At 42.4% G+C, this 20,891-nt stretch overlaps 1 protein-coding gene across 4 annotated transcripts in view; it reads left to right on the forward strand.

Annotated features, from left to right (window-relative positions):
- LOC310780304 (NACHT, LRR and PYD domains-containing protein 3-like) overlaps positions 1–20,891 on the forward strand; it is a 56,313-nt gene that overhangs the window by 26,525 nt on the left and 8,897 nt on the right. For all 4 annotated transcript variants that reach the window (XM_083640877.1, XM_083640878.1, XM_083640880.1 and 1 more), the window contains exons 3-10: positions 1,554–1,703; positions 4,044–4,142; positions 7,306–7,410; positions 11,502–11,606; positions 15,614–15,718; positions 17,309–17,454; positions 17,847–19,635; positions 20,248–20,421. In XM_083640877.1, coding sequence (XP_083497003.1) covers positions 1,570–1,703; positions 4,044–4,142; positions 7,306–7,410; positions 11,502–11,606; positions 15,614–15,718; positions 17,309–17,454; positions 17,847–19,635; positions 20,248–20,421 — 2,657 coding nt within the window. In that variant the 5' untranslated portion in view covers positions 1,554–1,569. The remainder of the gene's footprint in view (positions 1–1,553; positions 1,704–4,043; positions 4,143–7,305; positions 7,411–11,501; positions 11,607–15,613; positions 15,719–17,308; positions 17,455–17,846; positions 19,636–20,247; positions 20,422–20,891) is intronic.

A 20,891-nucleotide genomic window follows, 5' to 3' on the forward strand; every position in this document is an offset into this window, starting at 1 on the left:
GATTTGTAGGGATGCACGATATATCGGCAATCATATCGGTATCGGCCAGTATCGGCCGATTTTTTAACATATCGGTCATATCGGTATCGGTCAGATGTTGCAATGTTAATATCGGTTATCATTATCAGCCAAATTCTTCACATTGATATGAAATAATGCAGTAAATCTATGATTTATGGGCTTTTCCAAAGGCTTTGCCAATAAAGAAATGCATAACTTTTTCAAATTCAGTGTTAACATGTGTTTTTCAGTATGTACAAAATGTGATGATCATAAAAATGTGGTTTTATACAGATCATATCGACATCGGTAAATATCGGTTATCGGCCATAACAGCAATGTTAATATCGGTTATCGGCATCGGCCAAAATTTTCATATCGGTGCATCCCTAGCGATTTGGGATCCCAGTACTATACCCCCTTAAAATATGATTATTTCTATTTCATATGTAGAATTTATTAATGTTGGCTGCTTCGTCTGGCTTTTTCGGCTTACTGGTTCTCATATGTGCCATCTCCATATTTAATGTTTTGTATTTCTATGTATTCTGATTGCCTAATTATTGATCTGTGCCAGCTGGATGCATTCCCTGGTTTTTGCCTCCTTATAGGGTCACACCCATTCTCTCATTTAACACTGAGGAAAGCCACAGGCTGAAACATGTCTATATTGTACTGCTGCTGTGCGGATTAAAATCCTTTTGAAACGTAACCTGTGAGTGCTGCCAGTTCCATTGGACTTTTCATGTTTTGTTGGGCCGGCACCCAAAGTATTTATCAATTCTTCAAAGGAAACATTGGTATTGTTGCCTTTTATTCTAAGTAGAAAACCCTTTTATCTTAGTTTTTTTATTGTGTCTGTGTGTTTTGATGTTGTATGTTTTAATGGACTCTGAGTCAGTCAATAAAGCTGATTGATTGATTGATTGATTGATTGATTGATTGATTGACCTGCAGTCTTTTTTTTCCTCACGGCATGCGGCCAGGGACAGAGACGGGCAAGGTCCACCCACGCGCCGCAGAACCCCTCGCCTTATTATAGTAGTGAGATAAGCTGTTTTTGCCAGCCTTGTCTCTTGACGGCCGGGCACACTGGACGTGTGTATTTCACATAAGAACACTTTGGAAATCATGTCGAGAGCACAAAATAGTGCACAGAATGTTTTTTTTGTGTGTGTGTTTTGTTTTGTTTTGCCCTGCAGTCGCACGCAGTACCGTTCAGGACGCACCAATCACACGGTACAGCTGGTTTAGTCTGTTTGATGTTGTTGATTGTTCACCCTGAACATGAAAGCCAGCTTGTTGGCAATTCTGGCAGCAGTGGAGGTTTGAAGATCCCCCTGGCAGGAGAAGAGGTAGGAGGAGTGACATTGACGAGCAGTGCGCTTTTCCTCCAAATGTTGTAGCTTGAGATGCCCAGAGCGCTCCACCTAAAAACACTACACACTTGCTTAAACGCCAGGTGCGGTCCTTGAAAGAGGAGCATGCCTAGCGCGTCCTTACCACAGAGAATGAATTGGCAAGATTATAAATGTATGTTTTCCCCTCTGCAGAGCAGCAGCAGTGAGCATGAGTGAGGAGTCGGAGGCTGGAGCTCCTCCTGGGGTGATGAAGGCCGAGTCTCCAGCTCCCAGCTACACCTCTCTGATGACGGACGAGTCACCTGAGTCACCAGGCAGCTTCAGTGGTGAGCCGCAAACAAGGTAATAATACGACTGAAGCATCTTAGCAATGGACAGAATTGGACACTGTTTATAGTCACTATATAACTATCGGTATCTAAATATATCACTATATTTAGTCTACAGTATATATACAGCAGTGATGCTCAACTGGCGGCCCGCGGCCCACATGCGGCCCGCGGGCGCCCCCTGTGTGGCCCGCGAGGGAATTGCAAAAAAAATAAAAAAAATTACAGTGCACCTGAACGCAACATGCAAGATACCCGCTGAACAAGTGTCTAAATGTTCATCTAATTCTGGCCAATACTCACACTTCTGTTATAGCATTTCAGTCTGGAATAGGGAATATCTTTCAATAATCTATGATTTAGCTGCTAAATTGTCAAATACCGCCGTCTGCTCGCTACCCAGGCACTTATGTATGTACTTAACCTAAGTAACTATCCGGTGTGCACAACATTGTCAGACTAAACTCCGTCTGACACCTACAATCCGCTACAGAAAAATGTATATTGATTGTTTATTAACTGGCCCCTGGCCTTCTATTATTTCACGAAAGTGGCCCCCGGGCAAAGCAAGTTGAGTATCCCTGATATACAGTATCCTGACCTGCACTGTCCCTTTGTACTGTATGTTAAGCCTTTGTTCACACCATACGCTAAAGCCACGCTGAAGCTGAGCTCATGAACCGGTCACACAAGAAGCACTCTCTTTCCTCTATTTATTTGCCTTGCCCCCGCCCACAACTTGCATTGACTTTATGCCTGGCAGCAGCTTCATGCATGGAAAATAGAACAGAATCCTGGATGATCGCTTCGGCGCGGATTCAGCATGGGTTTAGCGTGGCTTTGGCGTATGGTGTGAATGAACACTTAGGGCTCTTCCCACCGGCGGTAATTTTGCGTTAGCGCCCGCTTTGTGCTGGAATAGCCCTAAAGCCCTAATTGTGGGCGTGTCGACCCGCTGCGCTTCATGTCATCTCGGCGCACATCTCCGTATAGGCATGTTTATGCCCAAAAGCATAGTGGAGGTGTGGTCATGCCCATAAAACCACAGCGTCATGTCAGCAGCTTCCTCCTTCACTGAGAGGGAGTGAGAGAGAGAAAGAGGGAGAGAGAAAACATATGTATGCTTATCCCTTTTCTCTCTTCTATCTGTATTACGCAGCGTACTGAGAGCCATGATGAGTGATGCTGCTCTATTTGAAGAAGTTGAATTTCGTTCCACCAGCACACATTTTATTAATCAGCTATTTTCTATTTGTTTCTATTAATATATATACATCGAATCGCACCAATTTAGTCTGTCATTTTCCCTTGGCGCACATAAAGACACATGCTTCCGTCACTGTCTGCTTGATGGCCAGAGGGACTTCAGCTGCCATCCGCGCTGTGGAGTAGGTTACTGTACTGGCCGGACACAGGTGTTGTACGAAAAAATGATGCGTTTTGAATTGGATTATGGGATCGAGGTTCTGGCGGGGCGGGAGTCTGTGTGCGCTGGATGCTGGAGGGGGGTCTCCCCCGAGAAGGTGGGAGCTGGACGGGTATGCAGGCTTGGTGGTGGGGTGGGTGTGGGTCGGTGGTCTGGGTGTTTTGGACCTGCCAGGGTGGGGAGAGGCAGCTTGGCACAACACCGGCCCAACTTTCTCAAAAGCAATCTATTGTTACCTCACACCACAAACCTGTATGGTCGGGAATTATGTAGCCTAATAAAACCATGACAAACGAATTCGAGTAGAGAGTGACATCCATGCCGTGCGTAAATGGATCCAAGCAAGGTTTGGGGGCTCCGATCCCCTGCGCTCCTACAATACTACACCCCTGTGAATGTGTCATGGTCAAATTCATGGACATTCACTTTACAGTAGGTACGTTAAAGGGATAGTTCAATGTTTTTTAAGTCTAGCCCTATTTGCTACTTACCAATGATGATGTTGATTGGTAGAGTTCTTTCTCAGCACAATCCATGCTGTTCCTCATAGTAGCTCTGGAAAGTTGGGGAAAATGAATGCAAGGTCAATGGGGTCACGCTGAGTATGTACAAGTTGACTGAAGCTCACTGAAATGTACTTTGTGTGACTGTGGATGACATTTCAGTGAGCCTCAGTCAGCTTGTACTGTACATACAGGAGTGTGACCCCATTGACCTTGCATTTGTTTTTGCCATGGTATGACAACTCTGACTGCCAATTTAATTAATCATTTAATAAAGGGCCAGTGGGTCAGATATTTCAACTGATATATCGTCAATCTAACTCTACCTGGCACCCAAACAAGTCAATTTACATTAGTATGATATATGCATTTCTGAATAAGTGACTGAGAAGATTAAATGATTTTATAAAATCTCTCCTCTTAGTGTTCAGATGAGTTCACCTGAGTCTGCAGCTCCCATCTCTATGAAGAGTGAACAATCCATGTCTATTCCACTCAAGTTCAAAGGCGAGACATCAGAAAGGTAATTCTGTCAGTTTGAAAGTAATTTATTTGGTACTGTAATTCAAATGTCTTTGGTCTAAAAGGATCTTATACTTTGAAATGGGTCAATGTAAGGGACACCACATTTTCTTGGAAATTTACTTTATTATAACTTTATTTTACTGTGGAAGTTTCACCTTCTTGAGCAGGCCCCGTCTGTCCTCCCTGACATTTAATTTCATTTAATTTCTTTATTATAACATTTGTTAACATCTGATATGTACCACAGCATTTGTAGCCGAGTTTGCAATGCAATGCAATGTTATTAAAAGCACCTGTTAAAAGCAAAGTAGAGTAAAAAGCAGTGAAATATACAGTCAACATAAACAAGGATATAAAATCACTCAGTCAATCAATCAATCATGGAGCAACACAAACAATCTTACATAAAGGATATAAACATTGTAACGATCATAACCCACAGACCCACCAACACAGTCAATTAAGGGCACATTGGTAGTTACTCTTCAGCAACTCCTTTATATTGGTTTTATGCTGCCAGCTACGATCCTGTTTCATGTGTGTGGGCAGTGACTTCCACATGTTGACCCCCTGAACAGTGAGGGCTGTTTGACCGAGGGAGGTTTTCTCCAGCGGCACTTTGCAGTTCCCTGTGACAGCGCCTCTGGTGGCTGTGCCCATGTCGCAGAGAACACGCGGTGCCTGTTCATGTATACATTTATAGATGAGTTTTAACTTAGCAAAAGCAATTATTACAGGTTCGGTTTATAAGCTTGAGTCTAGGGGCAAACAAATATCACCGCAACTCTGTAACATGAAATAAATATGGCTGTCATCAGAGAGAATGGAAGTTTGCTCACCTGGCGCAGACATTGCAGTCCGGCCCATGGTGCGGCTGTGAGGCTCTCTTCCTCGAACAGCCCAGGCGATTGAGAATGAGTGGAGATCAGCAACTCCCCTTCTGCTTAGTTAGACGCGCTATACAACTAAACACACACACTGGTAAATAACGTGACTGACTGACACGTCTTCTGCGTGGATTACAATGAGAGAGCTACCGCAGCTTCCGGGCTCATTAAATACTAGCCTTTGATGTCATTTCCTGAGCCAACCCCCTTTCTCTCAATGACAGCCATCAAAATATGATATATAATACATATAAACAATCATAACGTCCTATCTGAGAGGGAGAGTAGCAATCCGTCACACAATGAAGTCATCAAAACAGAATATTTGGTTTTTCGATGATTTGACATTGATGGAACGTAATTGGTTTCCTGTCCAGAATTTTTATTGCGCGATTGCATAACATCCAAAGAGGTCTGATTACAGTCAGAGGCCCATACCACAAATGGAGGATAAACAGATCCAGGATCTGTCCCTTGATCTGGTTTGGCTTAACATTTATGGTTCCTTTTTACGGAGATAATCTAGTGATATTTCTCCACGAAGCGTTCAGCTGCAATCGGCAGAGTAAAACGTGCTTGGGAGCAAATAAAAATTAATAGGCTACTTCATGCTGGAGGAACAAACTATAATCTTAAGGAAATATGAAGAATTCAAAGATGTAATAAAAACCAAAGGCAACACTGCTGCACATAATAATCACAGAAAGGATTGTCTCAATGCGTAAGTTATCAGCTTGCTTGATTTCGCCACCGAATTTCAGCATCTCCGTTGCCCACACGGAGCGCTTTGGAGACGTATATGATTAAATGGGTCTTGGCGGTCGCAAGACTCTTCTCTCCTTTTCCAGGAAGCTCATTGGTTAGTGGGCGGTGCCTTTTAAAGGTCCCATTCCGTGCAAAAGCTGTTTTTACTTGTAAATGCATATACAGTATACTGCTGTCATCCCTCCCTGTAATGAGTGGTCACAACCTCAGAACTGCCAGAGTTTGATTTGTCCCTATCCAGCTTCCCCCTGCAGTCTCCTTCAAGCCACGCCCCTTACACTCTGTTCCCCCAGACGGGTTAATGTGACGTCACTCGGGTCCTTAAGCATACTGCGCGCGGTCTCTCTCACACAAGCTACCTGCACCATTTTGTCTATAGCCACAAAATTAACACTTCTAGCTGGAGCGACGCCAACTGTACGTGATCCAGCAACTGCGGAGGTGCATTCGGTAAGTCTAGGCATTTTGAGATGTCCTCTTTAGCGTAGCAACCGTTAAGTTAGCGATAGCTCGTTGCTAACGTTAGTTGTGGACACAACCTACCGTGCTGGTCCACGGACGCTAATCTGATTGGCCGTTGGGAGCCTGGGCTGGGCTCTCCCTCAGCGGCCAATGGGAACTGTTAGTTCTGAATATATTATAGAAACAGACCATTCTTGGGAAGCGACGAGATGAGCAAGTGACAACTCCGTCAGAACGAACGGGGTTGCTATATTTTCGACAAATTAATCCAGAATCATGTTTTATGGACCAGAGACACACGTTTTTAAGAGGTTACAGCTGCACAAATTGGGACCTTTAAGGTTTAATGTTATCCTTGCAACTTAATCCTGCTCTCGACCAGGTTAACTATGAAGCATAAGTTGCTATGGAAATATATCTCGGTAAGAAGTAACTGCGTCATAGCACAGAAAACCCAGGGTTAAACCTGAAGTTACCTCGCTAAGCAACTCATCTTGCTTCGTGGTATAGGCCTCTGGTCAGCCTGGGACCAAACACTTGCACAATAACTCAAGTGTGATATAATCATAGAGTGCTTATATATGTTTCTGCATAAAAAGGTAGACTGCTCCTAATCATTCTGAATGTATATAGGTTTGCTTTTACGACTCTGCTCACCATCTGATATGCTTCTCAAATTTTAGGTGAGTATCTACCATCAGACCAATAGATTGACCATTGATTTTTAGATCTAGCTTCATCAAAATGTGATGAGGCTGGCTGTGTTAAACAAGACCAGCTATTCATACGTTTCAGTCATTTGGTGTCATTTCAGTCATTTGGTTGCCCCTAGTGGAGATGTAAAATAATGCAGAGTCAGGCCGGAGATATACCTGCTTTTAGCTATATGTTCACATGCGTATGGCTGCGTCGCATATCCTGCATCCATTTGGATGATACATTGTTTTGTTTTTCAGTTGGTCCAGTTCGCTTTCACAAAGTACCGGTATGTGTTTCTGAATAAGTGACAGAGAAGATGAAAATATTTGATAGAATCTCTCCTCTTAGTTTTCAGATGAGTTCACCTGAGTCTGCAGCTCCCAGCCTTCTCTCTATGAAGAGTGACCAGTCCATGACTATTCCACTCAGGTTCAGTGACAAGACATCAGAACGGTAATTCTGTCAGTTTGAAAGTTCTTTATTTGGTACTGAATTTGAAATGTCTTGTGTCTAAACGATCTTATTGGATGTAATGTAAGCGACATCCATGTTTCGTGTAAATTTAGGAACTTTATTTTACTGTGAAAGTTTTACCTTCTTGAGCAGACAGGGCCTGTCTTCCCTGAGAAGACCTGGGGCCTGTACCACAAAGCATGATTATATACAGTATCCTGACCTGCACTGTCCCTTTGTACTGTATGTTACATTTTGTCCCTGTACCAAGTGTGTGTGAATGTGTCATGGTCTCATTCATGGACATTCACTCCACTAAGTTAAAGGGATCGTTCACATTTTTTAAAGTCTAGCCCTATTTGCTACTTACCAATGATGATGTTGATTAAACTCATTCATGGGCAGTTTAGGACTGCCAATATTTAGCTCAGGCCAAAGATTTTCATAATTGTTGGTCATCTTTCAAGACCCACAGTAAATTATCTATTAGCACCAAAGTGATTTGCAATACCTCAAAATGAAGATGTACGTCTCTGGGTTCACCAGGGAAAAAAAAGGGAGCTTTTAGCATGTTCTGTACTCTACTTATAGCCATTTATATACACCCTGTTTTCACCAAAAAAGGAAATAGGAGAAAAGGGCATTTTTGTAAAGGACACAATCTCAGGCAGAACTCGCTCTCAATTCTTTTATTTTGAACTGTATTGACATCAGACATGTAAATATTATTCGTTATGACACAAATGACAACAAAAAAAAAAAAAAAAAAAAAAAAAAAATATATATATATATATATATATATATATATATATATATATATATATATATATATATACATGAAGTGCTTTTTTTACATTCAACAATACAGTTTACTCAGTGTGAGTGAGTGTGCATGTGTGTGTGTGCGCGGGGCCCATGTGTGTCTCTTTACATTACATTACATTTCGTCATTTAGCAGACACTTTTATCCAAACAGTAGAGTAACATCAACACACACACACACACACACACACACACACACACACACACACATACACACACACACACAGACAGACAGACAGACAGACACACACACACACACACACACACACACACAGAGAGAGAGAGTTCTGTCCACAGCTGCTGCTGGATCGCACCTCCTTCCCAGGGAACACTATTGATCTCCCCGCAAATTAGCATAGGAGAACACCAAACTGGTCTGAGATCAGCGTCTAGCCTCCTCTGCATCGTTGGCAATGCATATATATCAACAACAAAATTACTCCTTACCGCGAGATCATCCGGGTCCTGTCGCATTGGAGTCCAGTCTTCCTCGCCCTCGACATGGAAAGTGGCCGTGCTGCTTGGCTCTGTGTGAAAGCAATTTCTGTGGCGAGGCTGCTCGTTCTCCTCCTCCTCACAAAGTTGTGACTCCGTCTCGTCTCTTTCGGGCTGGCACACAGGAACGGGGTCCAGGGACCAGGATCGATCATGTTGGTCACGGGTTTGAATACCGCGAACAACTCATCCATGTTCGCTGCCCTGCAGCAAGGCGACCAGCTCGTGCAGCGCGCCGAGGGGCGTTTCAATGGCGTTTCTTCTCTGCAACAAGGAAGCGTTTCTCCGTTTTCTGTTCTTTCCTCCTGCTCAATTTCAAAACAACAGCTGCGGTAGTTGTTTGTTCACGTGTTGTCGGCTTTCTTTGAGGCCAGGGACCTGATACCATGTCACAGGCTGGGGAAGTCTTTGAACTACGCTAAACACGAATAAAAACAAAAACACGTCAAACACGTCTTTGGCTGGGAGGCACATTCCTGATAAGACGTTAAAGACGTATTTGGCCATGAATGAGTTAATAGAGTTCTCTCTCAGCCCAATTCATGCTGTTCCTCATAGTAGCTCTGGAAAGATGGGGGAAATGAATGCAAGGTCAATGGGGTCACGCTGAGTATGTACAAGTTGACTGAAGATCACTGAAATGTACTTTGTGTGCACTGTGGATGACATTTGAATAAACTTCAGTCAGCCTGTACACAGAGATGGGCAGTATTTTAAATACATGTATTTTAGAAAGAAGTTACTCCCGCACACTGTCTCCAAATGCAAATAAAAGTTTAATAGAATTCTATTAAACTTTTATTTGCATTTGGAGACAGTGTGCGGGAGTAACTTCTTTCTCACTGTGTCGGGTTTTGCCCTTCTCCGACGCACCTGTCGCGTAGGTGTGCGAAAGCCTTTTCTCCTCAAATACATGTATTTAAAATACATATTTCAAATACATTTGTGTATTTTGTAATTTGTATTTGGCTGGACCGAGAAAAATAAGATGTAATTTGTATCAAAATACTTTCAGATTTTGTATTTTATGTATTTTAAATACATAAAATACATTTTATTTCATTTTATTCTCAAATGGACACATTTTAAACATTGACACAAGGTTTAAACTGTGGAATAAAAAAAACCGCAATGTGAGATGTCACTTCTACTCCGCCTCTGATTGACTTACCCTCAGAACAATCTCAACCACAAATCAGAGGCAGAGTAGGGTGGAAACCTGAAGCCTCATGTTGGTGGAAATTCCCCCAGAGATAAAGTACTAAATGTGACGATTAGATATTGCATGCTAAGGCAAACACTGCCCTATCTGCAAATGAAAGTGTTTACTGCATGCAAACCAGTGTATTAGAGAGACACAGCTAACGCTAATTCAACAAAACAAAGCAAAACAACAACAATAACAAAAGGATGTTTGGTTCTGAGCTTTAGCGGGGTGCAGAACCATGAGTCCCCCTGACCCTCTGATTAAAGCTGTGAGGAACCCGACACAGTGCTGCCACATTACAGCAGGCTGATAGAGTAGAAGTCTAATGCTACAGCCTGATGCCTGAATGATTATAAGCCTGTTGATTTAACTGTCATGAAGGTGTTTGAGCGACTGGTCTGTAACCATTTATCCTCTGTTGAAAGGAAGTCTGACTAGTACTGAAGCCTCGTGTTTGTGGAAATTCCCCCAGAGATAAAGTACTAAATGTGATGGTTAGATAAGCCTATTGCATGCTAAGACAAACACTGCCCTATCTGCAAGTCAAACTGTTTACTGCATGCAAGCCATCATATTAGAGAGACACAACTAATATTAAAAAAACACCTCCGTGTCCAACTCAGCTCTACAAAATGGATACATAAATATACTGATACAAAGCTGACAACCTCCCTGTTTCCATACATTAGCCACAGGATTAAGTTCCCCTCACCATGAATGCCATACTGCGGCACCATGGTTACATGTTCCTGAAAAGTCACCTTTTGTGGTGGATCAAATAATGTCGCTGTATTTCTATGCGTGCAGCGTGTTAAATAAAGACTAGGCTATATGTGACAATTTACTGACATGGTGGATGTGAAGTTGTTTATAGGGGACCTACTATCATAACATAACATTCATAACAGATCTCATATCTATGGCTAAACATGGTCAAAGCTCCAAAACATGAGGTTACTGTAACATGTAGAAATGCTACCTGTAACTCAAGAGCCCTCACAGAAAGCAATTAACAGCTGAAGTGAAGGAGAAATAAGTTGTGCTGAAAAACAACTGAAATGGAAGAACTGTAGTGTGTTAGACTCTAACACAGTTAGAGGGTACACAAAGGAGAATACTGCCACAGAGGACTAAAGAGATGATTTACCATCTAAAGAAACCAGACAATTTCACAATTGAGAAGCTGGAATCAGAGAATTAGGAAATTTTTCCTTAAAGAAATGGCTCAAAATGATTAATAGATAATCAAAATAGGAAATTAATGTAATATTTGGCAATGAATCGATTGACTAATTGTTGCAGTTCTTTATCAGTTTTTATAAAAATGTATTTTCATATTTTCATGTATTTTCAAAATACGTATTTGTATTTCAAATACATTTTTCAGACCAGTATTTTGTATTTGTATTGTGATACATTTTTTGAGCAAGTATTTGTAATTTGTATCAAAATACTTTTTGATGTATTTTCGCCCATCTCTGCCTGTACATACAGGAGCGTGACCCCATTGACCTTGCATTCATTTTTGCCATGGTATGAAAATATTTTATAGAATCTCTCCTCTTAGTTTTCAGATGAGTTCACCTGAGTCTGCAGCTCCCAGCGTTCTCTCTATGAAGAGTGACCAATCCATGTCTATTCCACTCAAGTTCAGTGACAAGACATCAGAACGGTAATTCTGTCAGTTTGAAAGTTCTTTATTTGATACTGAATTTGAAATGTCTTGTGTCTAAAGGATCTTATCTTTGGATATGGACAATGTAAGCGACATCGGTGTTTCTTGTAAATTTAGGAACTTTATTTTACTGTGAAGACCGAGGCTGGCTGTGTTAAACAAGGCCAGCTATTCCTAAGTTTCAGACATTAGTTCCCCCTAGTGGAGATATAAAATATGCAGAGTAGGAGTTTTAACATTAAGATTAAACCAGACTGACAAACCCCGTCTTTATTTGTCACAAACACCATCCTGGTATACACACACGGGCACGGCGACCAGTACACACACATGCTTTGGCGGTGCTGTGGCATTTGTCCTCCGCATTTGACCCATCCTGTCTCGTCCTCCTCCTCAAGCCAGGAGCGGTTGTCAGCTGCAGTGACGCATGCAGGGACCAACATCTTCCAACCGCCGCTGGTCAGACAACGATCTTCTGCATGTTTTTACTGGGGGGTTATTATGGAGGAACCCCAGGGTGAACATGCAAACTCCACACAGAAAGGCCCTTTTGATGAGATAGCCCACCTGGGCAGTATGCACTGAACACATGGGGGGGGACACTCTCAGCGCCCACAGCGTCCCAGTTAGGAATCGAACCCAGGACCTTGTAGCTGTGAGGCAACAGCGCTACCACTGCACCACCGTGCACTACACTTATCTAAATGTGCTTTCACACCCAGGGACCCCGAGGCGCCAGTGCTCCACGGGCGCGGGAGCACGACATGCAGTCAACAATGGCAGATAACCAGCAGGGGGTGCTCAGAGCTGAGTGGTTGAATGCCATTATTGACTGCACGCCACGCTCCCGCGGCCATGCGGCACCGACGCCTCGGAGGTACCTCGAGGCACCTCAGAGGCAAGGCAAAGAAATTTGGTGCTAGGTCTGTAGTAGACCACTTCATTGTTTTGGACTTCATGCAGGCATGGTACATTGTTTTGTTTTTCAGTTGGTTCGGTTCAGTTCGCTTTCAAAGGTGAATATCCAGAACTCCACAATTTGTAAGCCATGCTATGTGGTTGGAAATGTTTGATTATTGGTCAGGTAAAAATACAAGAAAACATTCTAGAGCAGCATCAGGTTCTGTTCATGTTGGTCTTGATAACAGGTTTTGTAGCATTTTTTTCTGCAGCTGTAATCAGGGAGGAACCTCTGTCAGATCAGGGCTAGACGACTCTGTCTGAGCATTTAATTAATAATTTATAGGCAAGTGGGCCTGATATTTCAACTGATAAGTCAGTCTAACTCTATCTGGCATCCACTACGGTCTTAGTGATCATTCAATGATTTTCTGCACTCGAAAAACCCGTAGATCTGTATTTAACTGTCACAGCTCAGTAAGGTCCAGGTCTCTGAAAAACTACAATACAGAGGTTCTATTAGACTTCCTGGGTAGTTTGGACTGGTCAGATGTCTTTTCTAGCTCCTCAGTGGAGGAAGCGTGGTGCTACTTTAAAACATTGTTTTTGTCTGCTGTTGATAGATTTGCTCCCCTGAAGACGTCCAGGATCAAAGCCAGGTCAGAACCCTGGGTCAACACTGACATTATTGAGGCTATAAAGGCAAGAAATGTCAGTTTTGGTCACTTTAGAAAACACAGAGATCCCGCCTCTTTCCGCATATTTAAAAAATTGCGAAATGAGGCAAATCAGCTTATTAAGAAAGCCAAGGCAAACTTCTTCAGGGAGTCTATAGCAGAAAACAAAAATAATCCTTCACAACTATGGAAAACCTTGAAACACCTAGGGCAAAACAACAGACTTAGGACAAAAACCATAAATAAGACCCTGATTATAGATGGTACAGTCACATCAGATAAAAGTTGCAGACTGCTTCAACAGGTTCTTCACCACTATAGCAGACACCCTGGTAAACAAACTGCCGACCTTTACAGGGGTCTTTGGTGAGAGCCATGTTGATTCATTCTACAAAAAGATGAACGTTCAGCCAGATGCTTTTTCTTTTACAGAAGTGTCTGAAGGGGAGGTGCTTAAAAGACTCAAGGCCCTGAACCCATCTAAAGCAACCGGTCTTGATAATATCCCGTCCAGGTTTCTAAGAGACGCAGCTGAAGTCATCACTTCACCTATAACGTTTATAATTAATATGTCCATAACACAAGGCCAGATTCCTCGTGAATTCAAAATGGCTAAAGTAGCCCCGTTATACAAAAAAGGAAGCAAACTGGAACCAGGAAATTATCGTCCTGTTTCAATTCTTTCTTCAATATCTAAAGTAATCGAAAAAGTGATTTTTGATCAGATAGACAGTTATCTATCATTGCATAGTCTGCTGTATGAATTTCAATCTGGCTTTAGGAAGTCACATTCAACAGACTCCTGCTTGCTCTATTTAAACGACTTCATAAGGCAAGAAGTGGACTCTGGTAAGTACTGTGGGATGGTCATGCTGGACCTTCAGAAGGCATTCGATACAGTAAACCATGACATCCTCCTGTACAAGCTCAGGTCCTTGGGATTTAATGGCACCTCCCTCAAATGGGTGGGGTCTTATTTAGAGCAGGTTACCTACGTGAACGGTACCCTGTCCTCCCCTCTCCCCCTACGGTGCGGGGTGCCCCAAGGGAGCATATTGGGTCCACTCTTTTTCCTTATTTATGTAAATGATATGAAGTCGGCATGTGACTGCGACCTGTTTCTCTTTGCGGACGACTCGGCTCTCCTGGTCTCCCACAAAGAGAAAAAGGAGGTAGAACTTATCCTTAGCAATGAACTCCAGAAAGTAAGTACATGGTTAGTAGATAATAAATTATCTCTCCATCTAGGAAAAACTGAGTCAATTCTGTTTGGCTCTAACGCCAAACTTAAAAAATCCCCTGGCTTCACCATCACAGTCGACAATGTGACCGTCGAAAGCAAGGCAAGGAAAAACGGCTGTATCGGGAGAGAGTATGGCTTTAAAAACCATCTCCAAAATAAATCAGAAGGTTAGATTCCTGGCCAGACTTTCCTCCTTCCTAGACGTAAGTACTCTAAAAATTCTGGCGGGCGCTTTGATTATGCATGTACTTCCTGGTTCACCGGCATCACCAAGGCCCTCAAAAATAAACTTCAAATATCACAAAACAAACTAGTACGGCTGTTACACTCTCTCCATCCCAGAACCCACCTCCTGCCTGGCCATTTTTCCAGCCTCAGATGGCTCAGAGTGGAGGAAAGAGTGAACCAAATCAAGCTGTGCCTGGTCCATAAGATCTTGCATAATATGGTCCCGAAATATCTCCAAAATTATTTCACCAAGGTAAATGACGTTCATAACTACTCCACCAGAGGGAGCTCCCACAATGTTGTCCCCATTAAATTTAAGAGCTGTATGAACAAAAACTCTTTCAAATACTCAGCCGGGCTGTTGTGGAACAGCCTTCCGGACAGCCTGAAGCTGATTAACACCTTGAGCAGCTTTAAAATCGCTCTCAAAATCTGTTTCATGACTGGTGCGGGTATGTAAATGTAAATATTTTTGAGTATTGTTAATTTATAGCCTGTTTAAAGTTATTTTATTTATTTTAGTCAGATTGGTTTTTTAGCCTTTTTAATGTGTTCTTTATTTTCGGGATTGGGTCCTGTTTCAAATGTCTTTTATATTGCTTTTGGTAAAACTGTTTTAACATCTTAAATGTTTTTTTTTTAATAGTCTATAGGATGGAAGTAGTTTTATGTTTCTTTGTTGTTATGTCTGTTTTTATGTTGGTCTGAGTCGTCTGTCCGAGACCAAGGACCACAATGGAAACAAGTCCTCGGACTTTATTGTGTTTTTATCCTTGATGGTGATGTATGAGTGGCCTTTATATTTTTGTGTATGATGTGCTTTACTTTTGTCATTCATCGAATAAATCAATCAATCAAAACAAATAAACATGTATCATTTCACATTTGTATGATACATGTGTTTCTGAATAAATGACTGAGAAGATTAAATTATTTTATAAAATCTCTCCTCTTAGTTTTCAGATGAGTTCACCTGAGTCTGCAGCTCCCAGCCTTCTCTCTATGAAGAGTGACCAGTCCATGACTATTCCACTCAAGTTCAGTGACAAGACATCAGAACGGTAATTCTGTCAGTTTGAAAGTTCTTTATTTGGTACTGGAATTGAAATGTCTAAAAGCATCTTATAATTGTATATGGCCGATGTGAGGGACATTGAAGTTTCCTTTAAATTTGCCTTAGAGGGAACTTTATTTTATCGTGAAAGTTTCACCTTCTTGAGCAGGCAGAGTCTGTCTTCTCTGACAGTCATTTGGTTCCCCCTAGTGGACATTTAAATTATGCAAAGTTACACTCACCTAAGGGCGCTTTGATAGTAGTCTGCTTCATTGGTTTGGACTTCGGACCTAATGCAAGAAAGATACATTGTCTTGTTTTTCAGTTGGTCCAGTTCACTTTCACAAAGGTGAAAATCCAGAACTCCAGAGCTTATAAATCAAGCTATGTGGTTGGAAATGTTGTTTGATTGGTCAGATAGTGGGTGGGTAAAAATACAAGAACCTTCACAAGTTCTCTCTGTACAATACCTGACATTAGGGATCAGCAATTCAGCATTAGGTTCTGTTCATGTTGGTCTTAATTTGGAGGCAGATCAGCAGTGGTTCTCAGGTCTACCCTCAGGACCCACATTTTCATGCCTCCGCCGGCGATAGCCAGGCCGGAGGCATTATGGATCCGGGTTGTCCGTCCGTCCGTCCGTCCGATGTTCGTTAACGCGATATCTGAGGAACGCTTTGACAGAATGTCATCAAATTTGCCTCAAACATCGACTTAGACTCAAGGATGATCTGATAAGATTTTGGTGATCAAAGGTCAAAGGTCAAGGTCACTGTGACCTCTCGAACGCCATTTTCAAGCTTGTTAATGCGATATCTCAGGAATGCCTTGACGGAATTTCATCAAATTTGCCTCAAACATAGCCTTGGACTACAGCAACTGTATGGGGATTGAGAGGACAATCACTTTGGGTCTCAAGTTATCTGGATCAGGAAAAACTCATGTTAATGCCAGGTATAAATGAAATCAGGCTAATGTGGTCAAGCATAATCTGATTGTAATCTGATGGCAGAAAACATGTTAATGCCAGGTGTAAATGGCCTCAGTGTGTAGTCAAACTTACCATTTTCTGTGTGTAGCGAGTTACTACTTTCTACTAGCAACGAGCTAGCGATGTTTCATAGCGATGGAGGGATTTGAGAGCGACCCACAGGGAGCAGAAAGGAAATCCATAAATGGTCAGAGCATATCTGTTGGAGCAAAGAGCTTGCAGGGAGCGGAAAGGGATTTTCTTCCGCTGCCAATGGAGCCCCTTGAGTTCCGTTTATTCAGACATGAAACAAGCCTGCCCCCAGAGGTTAGAGAAAAAAGTTGCTTTTTGGTTTAACCGATGGGTTCCCAGATTGCATTCAAACGAACTGAACTGAAGGCTGCTAAATTATAACATTGTGTAGCCTGGGAAACTACTCTGCAGAAAATGCAAACAAAACCTGGTGGCTCTAGAGACAGACCTTTGATTGGTGCCGAGGAAATTCTCTTTTCACTTTTCCTCACCTGCATGTATGGGTGCTTGAACCAGAGTACTCTGATTGAAGGTCTCTCTCTTCTCGCTATTCCACCATGCTACCAATACATATGTTTGTTGTGCTTCCGACAGAAAGCGGACCAAGGAACTGTCCAGTTGTCCAGCGTGTGAGGAGGATTCGAGGGATCCAGTCTCTCTTACCTGTGGACACCAGTTTAAGTGTGGAAAGAAACGCAGAAAGGAACCTAAATACAGAGAAAATACAGACAAAACCACAGGTAAGTGTAACTTCATTTCATACTCAGTCCTTAATTTTCTCACGGTTTTGGGGTGGTATGGCTCTGTGCATCTTGGTAGAAATACATTTGATTTCCACTACTGATTATAGAAACCTTGTAGAAAACACTAGAAAATATTTTTTATTGATTGTTGATTGAACACATTTTGCCACCCTTAATTTATTGGTGCCATCTCTGATAGGGAGATGTTGACCACTAAAGGGCAGAAGAGCGGGCTTTTTTTCCCCATTTTAATCCCCAAGATTTTGCCTTTGCCTTTGTCTTTGTTTTTGCATGACCAAATTATTTAGCTAAAACAATATTTTGCATTTAACCCTCACATGTCTTGTTTAGAAATATGTAAAAACGAATTACTTGTTTGATTGTTACAGGGGGCAGCCTACTCTTGAAAGTGAAGAAGAATTTAAAAAAAGAAATGATACAAAAATATACTTTAAGATATGATGAGCAACAGAGCTCCCTGAACAGCATATTCACACAACCCAACATCACAACAGGAAAGTGTGATGTGAGTGATGAGCTAAGTGCAGAACATCAGATCAGACAAATCAAACGGGAATTCAGAAGGCAATCATCATCTGAAATTCCAATCAACATAAATGACATCTTCACACCTTTACCTGACCAGAAACCCCACAGAACCGTCCTGATGAAGGGCATCGCAGGCATCGGGAAATCGTTTGCCGTGCAAAAGTTCATTCTTAACTGGGCCGAAGAGGAAGCGAACAAGGACATTGATTTTGTTTTCAGTCTTGCTTTTCGAGAGGTGAATTTGAAGAAAGATAAGATCAGTTTGCATGGGCTCCTGACCAAATTCCACCCTGCACTGTGTGACCTGAAAGATGCAGAGGGTTATACCAAAGACAAAATTGTGGTGATCCTGGATGGTCTGGATGAAAGTAGACATCTATTAGACTTTGAGAACAGCAAGAAAGTAACGTCTGTCACTGAGGAAGCATCAGTAGATGTGTTGCTGACAAACCTCATCAGGGGTAACCTGCTGCCCTCTGCTCTCCTCTGCATAACATCCCGACCTGCAGCAGCCAGCCAGATTCCTGCAGATCTTGTTGACCTGGTGATGGAGATAAGAGGGTTCACTGACCCACAGAAAGATGAGTACTTCAAGATGAGATTCAGTGATGACTTGAGCCTTGCTGACAGGATCATCTCACACATCCGCTCTTCGCAAATCCTCCACATCATGTGCACCATCCCAATCTTCTCCTGGATTTCAGCTGAATTATTTCAGGAAACCTTTACTGGAGACGAGAAAGCTGAAATCCCTCAAACTCTGACTGAGATGATGGCACACTTCCTGTTAGTTCAGACGAAACGCAGAAGCAGAAAATATGACAAGAAAACAGAGAAAAATTTAGAGAAGCTCCTGCGGAAGCACAGAGAATTTCTTCTGAAACTCGGAAAGCTCGCATTTGAACACCTTGAGAAGAACAACCTCATCTTCTATGAGGAAGACCTAGAAAGTTGTGGCATTGACATAACAGAAGCATCGATCTACTCTGGGTTTTGCGCCACAATTCTGAGGGAAGAAAACTTATTTTCACAGAAAAAAGTCTTCGCCTTTGTGCACCTGACCATACAGGAGTTCTTTGGAGCTCTCTACATCTATGATTGCTTCACAAACAAGAATACAAAGGTGCCCGACCCCTTCCTCAGTCAGAAGCCACAGAAAGAACATACGTTACTTGATCTCCTAAAGATAACGGTAGACAAAGTGTTGGAGAGAAAGAACGGCCACCTGGACTTCTTCTTGCGTTTCCTCCTTGGGCTCATGGTTGAATCCAACCGAAGAGTTCTTTCAGGCCTGTTGACACCCCCAGAACCAAGCTCAGATGCCACCAAGAAAATCCTGACTTACATCAAAACCATCCGAAGAAAGGGCCTCTCCCCAGACCGGTGCATCAACCTGTTCCAGACCATGGTGGAGATGAGAGACCACAAAGTGAAAGACGAGATTCAGGAATATCTGGCGTTGAAAGATCACTCGGGAACAGAGCTGACTCCAGTGCACTGCTCAGCACTGGCCTACACGCTGCAAGTATCAGAAGATGATCTGGAGGTGTTTGACCTTAAGAGTTACAACACATCAGAGGCGGGCAGGATGAGACTGATACCAGCTGTGAGGTGCAGCAAAAAGGCCTTGTAAGTTTCACCAGTTCCATTGTAATAATGTACAGTTATGCTTTCTACCATAATGTCAACCCAGTTGAATTTTTGCTCTGTGCGCTGCCTCACCCAGCCAATAGAAACAGCCAGCCAGCCAGGCCCTGAAGCAAAAGTAGACACATTGATCTTGGCTCAGTCTCTGTTTATATAGAGACCTCACCAGGAAAACCCTACCTTTATCCAGCAAGCAGCTAGAGAATTTGAAAACCCAGCTGATTTTGTATGCTCCTCCACAACTTCCCAGAAAGACGTGTTAAAGGTAGCCTAATACAAAATCAGTACTACCTACTTTTTTATATTTACATTTTCATCATTACCTAATGCCGTTATCCAGACTGACTGAAAATGAGCGCAATATTAGAGTGAGCACAAATTCCTAGATGACCAGCATTACAACCAATAGAGGTCAAGGGTCAGAGGTTACAGCACCCAGACAGTAGATGGAACAAATTATCCTGTGATCCTAGAATGATCATACCAAACAGGAAAAAAAACACTAGTTTGTCTCCTTGTATCTCAAAATATTATCAACAGGCACTGTTTTTCAGGAGTACATGAGTATGACCCATTATCCAACCCTGTTTACAGACTAGCTGACTGTAAACTGACTGCAGAGTGGTTCAAGGAGCTTACCTTCGCTCTCAAGTTCCCTAACTCAGCTCTGAGGGAGCTGGACCTGAGCAACAATGACATCAGAGATTCAGGAGTGGAACATCTGTCTGCTGGACTGCAGAGTCCATGCTGTAAACTGAAGACACTGAGGTAAATAGATCATGAGATCCAAGAGAAACATCTAGTGAAGAGGAATCATGTATCTGTAAACACTATCACCATGCTAAATACTGAAATAACTAGGGGCACACAGAGAGCCAAGGTTCGGGTTACAGTATTATTGCTTGTTCGTGAGTCGGATCCCGATCCTCTCTAAAATGTAATGAGTTCTTCCTTGGCCCAAGCTACACCCTTCCACAAAGTTTCATGTAAATCGGGCTAGTAGTTTTTCCATAATCCTGCTGACAGACAAACAAATTGCACCAAAAACAACCTTGGTGGAGGTAAAAGACCTCTTTGTCATTTGCTTTGTTGGCTTGAGAACAGGGCTTTTCAGTAGGGATGCACCGATATGAAAATTTAGGCCGATGCCGATAACCGATATTAACATTGCTGTTATGGCCGATAACCGATATTTACCGATGTCGATATCGTCTGTATAAAAACACATTTCTATGATA

Source organism: Poromitra crassiceps (assembly GCF_964638095.1).
Source record: "Poromitra crassiceps genome assembly, chromosome: 7".
NCBI classification, from domain to species: domain Eukaryota; kingdom Metazoa; phylum Chordata; class Actinopteri; order Beryciformes; family Melamphaidae; genus Poromitra; species Poromitra crassiceps.